The 8,360-nt window shown below is 50.3% G+C and overlaps 2 protein-coding genes across 2 annotated transcripts in view; both read left to right on the forward strand.

Annotated features, from left to right (window-relative positions):
• nanos1 (nanos homolog 1) overlaps positions 1-721 on the forward strand; it is a 2,366-nt gene extending 1,645 nt beyond the window's left edge. The window contains exon 2 of the mRNA XM_060051657.1: positions 1-721. This exon is cut by the window's left edge and continues 1,281 nt beyond it. The gene's annotated coding sequence lies outside the window, so the exon portion shown is untranslated.
• A 2,333-nt stretch (positions 722-3,054) lies between these two features.
• On the forward strand, positions 3,055-7,853 carry neff2 (neuronal intermediate filament family member 2). The gene is given in 4 exon segments (XM_060051569.1): positions 3,055-3,861; positions 3,863-4,330; positions 5,767-5,891; positions 6,632-7,853. Coding segments are annotated over 4 exon segments (1,266 nt in total). The 5' UTR covers positions 3,055-3,249; the 3' UTR covers positions 6,693-7,853.
• Positions 7,854-8,360: the final 507 nt, after the last annotated feature.

Raw genomic sequence — 8,360 nt, forward strand, 5'->3', positions numbered from 1 at the left:
CGTTTGGATCACGCGAAAGGACCAAAGCACTGTTCCCACCGACGACTGAATGAGCGCGCGCTCCGATTCGCTTGTGCGCTTGTCAAGTGCCCGCGCGCACGGCCGTGCATGTAAACACGGGACTTTCACCACAGATTGTATATGCAGCTTGTTTTATATGGATGCTACGACTCCATGAATGAAATACTACTTCTTTATATTGAGCACAATTTTTGCGAGATATTTTTTTCTACCAAAGTACATTTTTGTATTCAAACTTAGCTTGACAGTTAGCCGTATTGTTTATATTTTATGTATATTTTAGCGTGATCTCTCGGCTAGCTTTTCAGAGAATGTTTCCAAATGTTATAGAAAATGTTATATTCGTTATATTCGTAGGGCCACAATTACAGAGAATTGTCTGAACTCTGTCTTCTTAAAACTTAGGCCTGAATGTTTTAGTGAAACACTTTGTTACAGACAGACTGATTTTTCTCAGTACTTAAGATTCATCATATGTATATTTGAAATTATTGTAAATGCAATGTGAATGATTTTAGTTGTGACGTAGACGCCTGACATTCCAAAGCCTTGAACATAAAATACAAGTTTTATGTACATTTTGATTGTAAATCAGTGAGGGGTACGTTTGCTGTATGCTACATTTACACATTGTAACGCCCATGATTGATTTTTCTTTGAATATGGGAACTACCTTTTTAATAAAGTCAAACTAATTTGATTTAGTCTTCTCAACACAATTCTCTGTATTTGGGCAGCATGTCGGCCTATATATCACACGATGTAAAACCGGGAATTGTATTGGTTCTTGGAGTTAATGAAGCTCAAATGATCTTTGAGCCACCAACGAAAGATGTTTGAGAATCGTGGTAATAATATTGAGTCGTCTGCGTTCACTCGGGAAATGCAACAGCGCCACCCTGTGGGCAAACCGTGCTATTGCGAAGAAATTTGCGATTTTGTCTATCGGTGTTCAGCATGGTCCGATCTTTACGCATTTAACATCTTTGTGAAGGCTACCTGTCAGTATTTTTCGGCCGTTGGGTCAATTTTCTAAAGGTCATCTATAGGTTGAGACAACATCGATCACATTGAATCATGTTAAAGATGATAGATCTTGATTGACAACATTATTTCAACCAGGGACATGAGTACCTGCAAGTGAATCTTACAGTGTATCCACCTAAACATCCACATTGGATGGTTAATGTATCTTAAAACCAAGGGGTCACATGTTCTTATCTCAAGGTGTCTGAACAGCATCTCTTACACAGCCACAATCCCCCTGTCAGCAGGAAACGTCCTACACACACACACACACACACGCACGCACACACACACACACACACACACACACACACACACACACACACACACACACACACACACACACACACACACACAGACACACGCGCACACACGCACGCACACACACACACACACACGCACACACACACACGCACACACACACACACACACACACACATACACACACACACACACACACACACACACACACACACACACACACACACACACACACACACACACACACACACACACACACACACACAAAACTGTCCAGCACACGTACACACAAACACACTAACACACACACAAAACGGTCCTACTCACACACACACACACACACACACACACACACACACACACACACACACACACACACACACACACACACACACACACGGATCCAAAATGTCTGCCACAGAGTTTCAGAACATCCGAAGCAAGGTGTGACTCATCACTATGGGTTTCTAAAAATAGATCCACAACCAACTCAGAACCAGAGACAAAAGCATAGACTGAACCACAGACAGAACCACAGACAGAAACACAACCAGAACCAGAACCACAGACAAATACAGACAGAACCAGGGACAGAAACACAACCAGAACCACAGACAGAAACACAACCAGAACCACAGACAGAAACACAACCACAGACAGAACCACAAACAATACCAGAGACAGAACCAGGGACAGAACCACAGACAGCACCAGGTACTGTACCAGAGACAGAACCACAGACAGAACCAGAAGCACAGAGAGAACCTCAGACAGAACCAGGGTGCTTTAATGATGTCATGTCCGACCTGCAGCATGCAGCAGGCCCCGCTAGCCCAACTATCAGGAAAAGATGCACGTCAGAAGCAGGACGTGAACATCATCCGTTGTACTGCTCTTTGAGCAGACAGGATAACACCATTACTGTGTAGTCTGTTCAGGCGTTGGGTTTGCAGTTTGTTGAACACTGTCTTTATCTTCCACTGTCTCTGCACTCGCTGCCTCGATTCATTTATTGCCTTCTAGAGTTAAACCGAACCCCAAGAGTGCAATGAAGAGAACGACTCCTCTCTCCTCCTTCCTCATCTCTCTCTCTCTCTCCCCCTCACTTCCTCCCACTCTCTCCCTCCCTCTTCTGTCTATCGGTATCTCCCTCTCTCTCTCTCGCTCTCTCTTTCTCTCCCCCTCACCTCCTGCCACTCTCTCGCTCCCTTCTGTCTCTCGGTATCTCTCTCTCTCTCTCTCTCTCTCTCTCTCTCTCTCTCTCTCTCTCTCTCCTCTCTCTCTCTCTCTCTCTCTCTCTCACACACACACACACACACACACAGACACATGTTAAATCCTATGTAACAATTCCCTTTTCCCACTGCAACGAGTGTTGCAGTGGGTCGAGTGTCTAAAATAGGCCGCACATGTAGAACTACGACAGGTGAACTGAACGAATAACAGCAGTGTGGATCTGTTCGAGTCATTTCTTCTCTGTGCCTTTTATTACGAAAATGTAGTGAAATAAAAAAAAAAAAAAAACTGCCCTACCACGCATATTCTGTCGGAAACGGATGAGCAACACCCTGAGAACCAACAGCTCTCCTCCTCACTGCAGCACTCTCTGATTGGTCGGCGCAAAGCGCTGATGCTCTGTGTGTGTATGTGTATGTGTGTCTCGGTCTGTGTGTGTGTGTGTGTCTCGCTGTGTGTGTGTGTGTCTCGTTGTGTGTGTGTGTGTGTGTGTGTGTCCCGGTGTGTGTGTGTTTGTGTGTGTGTGAGAGGACTATAAGAGGCAGCTCTCCGCAGCGGTCGGTGAGCTGGTGCAGTGCTACAGCGCTCGCCTGTTCTCAGCGCCGGTGTGCAGAAAAAGGGGGACTTCAAAAACCCTACAAAAACTTCCTGAACCCCGCAACATCCACAACCTCCTCACTCCTCCTCCTCCTCCTCACATCCACCATGACCTACGACCCCTACTCCTCCTACCGTCGGCCCTGGGACGTCTTCCGCGGACCCCCGGCCGCCCTCAAGCCCGCCATGCCGTCCTGCCTCTACGGCTCCTCTTCCCCCCGCCCGCCTCCCTCCGCCGCGGGACCCCGGAGGCTCCAGAGGCCGGCCGTCTCCTACCCTTCCTCCTGGGCCTCCGCCTCCTGCTGGGGCCCGGCCGGCGGGGCCTCGGACCGGCTGGACCTGGCCCAGGCCAGCTCCCAGAACACGGAGCTGCTGGGCGTGCGCTCCCAGGAGCGGGAGCAGCTGGGCGGCCTCAACGACCGCTTCGCCACCTACATCGAGAAGGTGCGGCGGCTGGAGCTGCAGAACCGCGCGCTCCTGGCCCAGCTGGAGGCCCTGCGGCGGCGCCGGGGCGAGCCGTCCCGCCTGCACGCCCTCTACGAGGGGGAGGCCCGGGGCCTGCGCGCCGCCGTCGACGGCGAGAGCTGCGAGAAGGCGCGGGCCGAGGAGGTGCGCGAGCACCTGCGCGGCGTCCTGGAGGAGCTGAGGGAGCGCTGCGAGGCTGAGAGCCGGCGGCGGCTGGAGGCGGAGGAGGCGCTGGGCCGGGCGCGGGAAGAGGCCGGGCCGGGCGGCGCTGGCCGGCGCCGACGCCGAGGCCTCCCTGGCCACGCTGGCCGACGAGCTGGGCTTCCTGAAGAAGGTGTTCGGCGAGGAGCACGCCGAGCTGACGGCGCAGGTGCAGCAGCAGCAGGCGGCGTGCGTGGGCGTGGGCGCGGGCGCGGAGGCGGAGGTGAGCCGGCCCGACCTGTCGTCCGCCCTGCGGGACATCCGGGGGCAGTACGAGCGGCTGGCGGCCCGGAACCGGCAGGGCGCCGAGGAGTGGTACCGCGGCAAGTTCGCCGGCGTGGCGGAGGCGGCGAGCCGGAACGGGGAGGCGGTGCACGCCATCCGCGAGGAGACGCTGGAGTACCGCCGCGTGCTGCAGACGCGCTCGGCCGAGGTGGAGGGCCTGCGCGCCGCGGTGGACTCCCTCACGCGGCAGACGCAGGAGCTGGAGGAGACGCAGGAAGGGGAGGTGGAGAAGTGTCAGGTGACGCGGGCACACACGCGCACATGCACGGGGAAAACGCACGCACGCACACGCATGCAGCCACGCGCACGGGCGCGCGCGCGCAAGCCACGCAACCACGCACACGCGAACGCACACACGCACGTGCGCACACGCCACCCGCTAGTGGTTTCAGACTCAAGGGCGAAACTCTCTTTAGAGATCAGGTAGGAGGGGGGAGGCGGAGGGGGGGAGGGAGGAGGAGGGGGGGGGGAGGAGGAGGGGGGGGAGGGGGGAGTGAGGGAGAAGGAGAGGGAAAAGAGTCTCAGGACTGCAACCTTCTAGAAAGGTGTGTGTGGGGGGGGGGGGGAGTGTAAAGTGTAGAAGTGTAGGTCTGAGGTTTGATAGTCTAGGTCGTGAGTCAGGTAGTGTAGGTCCTTTGTCAGGTAGTGTAGGTCCTTTGTCAGGTAGCCTAGGTCCTGGGTCAGGTAGTCTGGTAGTCCTCGGTTTGGGACAGGGACTGAGCGATTATTAAGGAGAAGGAGGGAGAAATGGAGAATGCAGCAAAGAGTTTTTTCTTTGAGACACTACTGCAGCAATGCCACGCACAGACACACACACACACACACACACACACACACACACACACACACACACACACACACACACACACACACACACACACACACACACACACACACACACACACACACACACACACACCCAAGCACATACACAGTCACACACAGACATACGCTCACTTTATGCTTGAGGACCGGTGAGGAGGAGAGGGTCTGCCATGTTTTTTGGCAGAGCATCCCTGTGACGTCATGACGACCTGATCGAAGGACGAATGGTACTGAGGCTGAATCAGACCCCTCTCTGTCTGCCCGTCGATTAAGGAGGCAGGGTCGGTGTGGACTGGCATGGAACCAGACATTGAATAGAAGTACTCTGACATTGAATAGAAGTACTCTGACATTGAATAGAAGTACTCTGACATTGAATATAAGTACTCTGACATTGAATAGAAGCACTCTGACATTGAATAGAAGTACTGTGTCATTGAAGTAAGTAAGTAAGTAAGTTATCTGTCATTAGAAAGTCAAGAGACTTTGACATTGAATATAAGTACTGTGTCATTTAGATGAAGTACTTAGTCATTTAGTAAGAGTACCGTGACATTGAATAGAAGTACTGTGACATTGAATAGAAGTACTCCGTCATTTAGTAAGAGAACTGTAACATTGAATATAAGTACGAAGTGATTTAGTTCCTACATTCAAGTATTTTGTACCTACATTCAAGTATTTTGGTTATTCAATATGGGATCAAATCTCTTCCCCCCCCGTGATTAAATCCGTCTGCATCGCTGTCGTCAAGATGGCCGCCCTCCTGTCCTTCTGGGCCGTTCTCCACACCCCCCCACCGTCATGGCGGCGTTAACGTCTCCTTCCTCCCTCCCTCCTCCTCCTCAGATGAGGATCGGTGAGCTGGAGACGGACATCTCGGACGCCAAGCAGGAGATGTCTCGCTACCTGAGGGAGTACCAGGACCTGCTCAACGTCAAGATGGCGCTGGACATCGAGATCACCGCCTACCGGTAGGCGGTCATGCGACCTACAGGGGAGGAGCTATTCGCCCGACCCCGTGCGACCACTAAGGCGAACAAAGCCAATGTTAGACAAGCCAATGTGATACAGATTCAAAGGTCAAATGACACCTATCCTAGTAGGGCCATCTGAAGTACCCTGTGAAATATATGCATGTATTTATCTATACATGTATGTATGTATGTATGTATGTATGTATGTATGTATGTATGTATGTATGTATGTATGTATGTATGTATGTATGTATGTATGTATGTTTGTATGTATGCATGTATGTACTGTATGTACTGTACTGTATGTCTGTATGTACAGTATGTATGTTTGTATGTATGTATGTATGTACTGTATGTACTGTACTGTATGTCTGTATGTACAGTATGTATGTATGTATGTATGTATGTATGTATGTATGTATGTATGTATGTATGTATGTATGTACTGTATGTACTGTACTGTATGTCTGTATGTACAGTATGTATGTATGTATGTATGTATGTATGTATGTATGTATGTATGTATGTATGTATGTATGTATGTATGTATGTTCTGTATGTATGAGGTGCCTCTGTCTGTAGTGTCCATCGGTCCGTATGTCTGTCCTTCTGTCTGTCTGTCTGTCTGTCTGTCTGTCTGTCTGTCTGTCTGTCTGTCTGTCTGTCTGTCTGTCTGTCCGTCCTTCCGTCTGGTTCCATGTCCGTCCTCATTTCTTTTTCTTTTGTCCCGCCTCCAGGAAACTCTTGGAGGGGGAGGAGTTTCGGCTGGCCTATCCGGCGCCTCCGGGCCTGATGTAAGGTTTCCACGTCTCCGTGCCGACGTCCCCCCTGAAAACCCCGTTTCTTCAGCCCCACCTCTCCACCCCACCCCCTCCCCAACCCCCACTCCCCCTGATCGCTAACGCTTTAACTCTTTTACATTCTCCCCCCCCTGACTCCCCAAACTCCCCCTTACCCCCCCCCCCCCCCAAACTCCCCCCTTACTCCTCCTAACTCCCCGAAACTCCCTCATGACCCCCAAAACATTTGACCCCAACAGCAGCTCATTCTTCTTAAGTCAGATGTGCCCTTGTTATTCAAGAGGTCTCCAAGGAAGTCCCCCTTCTTCTACACACATACTGACAGAACACACACACACACACGAAACCTCGCACACACATAGAGACACACACACACACACACACACAAACACACACACAAGCATGAACAACGGCGCGCTGTGGAACGCAGAGCGCCGCCAAGTCGTTAGTCATTAGTTAATTAATAAGTCAATTAGTTAATTAATAACCGATAGCTATTGGCTGGACAGCGATATGCTCCTGGCTGAGTTCTCCTTCGTTGGCCACCGCTGAGGGCCCCAGCTCCAGGATCCTCACCGGGAATCCCCCATCACTGGCCTCACTGCGCAAACATTTTACCAGATGTGTGCGACTGAGTGCCACGCCCACATGTCTCCTGACGCTGGGACCTGACCTGTAGTTTAACGAACGCAAACTCTGCCAACCGGCTATGTGTTGTCCCTCGCCCTGGACCACTAATCCTAACCGGTTAGTGGACTGGTAACCTTAAACGTTTAGTTTCCTTTAGAGTAAATGAAACATTAGTTTCCATGTTTCTCTGACCCGTCGCTGTATTTGGTACGACACACACACCGTGGTGTGCGTACGAAATACCGCGTCAGGCTCGGTGACGCCGGGTTCTCGTTATGACTCTGCTTGTGTTTATGAAAACGATTAGTGTTATGATTAGTTTTGTGTTTGGTTTGCTAGCTCATTGTCCTCCTACAAGCTAGACTATGAAACATGTTCAACTTGGAGGTAGAATAAGCCAGGGGCCGCAAGCCGTCGCGCTTGCTGATGGAGCTCGGACTGCGGGCTCCCCATCTGACCCCAGAAGGAGCTCTGTCCTTGACCTGTGATTACCTGTAAGACCTACATGCTAATAAACGGCCTAACAGAACGTGCTCTGTGTGTGTGTCGTCTTTCCATTCGTATGAAATAGGAATACTGTTAAATTTATGTTTAAGGTATTTAGCAGACGCTTCTATTCAAAGCGACTTACAATAATTAGCCTACATTTCTAAGAAGAAAGAGAAACAATATATCGCTGTCGGTACAGTAAAGATGTTCATAGAACCAAGTGCCAAGCACTAACAATTTTTAGGTGAACCCATTCCCTGTATACAATAAAGATAGCTAGGATAAGATGCCACAAAAGGCTAAGTACTATTTTTAAGTGCCGGCACACACAACATACAATAAGTGCATACATTAAGTGCCAGGACGTACAACATACAATAAGTGAGGACATTAAGTGCTAGGATGTAGGCTACAACACACAATAAGTACGTACATTAAGTGCCAGGACTATTCAATAGTATGTGAAGAAGGCCTTTAATAGTAGTATAGCGATGCATTACAATAGATTACATATGTTGGAAAAACAAAATAAGCCTGCCCGACAATT

Source organism: Gadus macrocephalus, chromosome 5 (genome assembly GCF_031168955.1).
Source record: "Gadus macrocephalus chromosome 5, ASM3116895v1".
Lineage (NCBI taxonomy): Eukaryota > Metazoa > Chordata > Actinopteri > Gadiformes > Gadidae > Gadus > Gadus macrocephalus.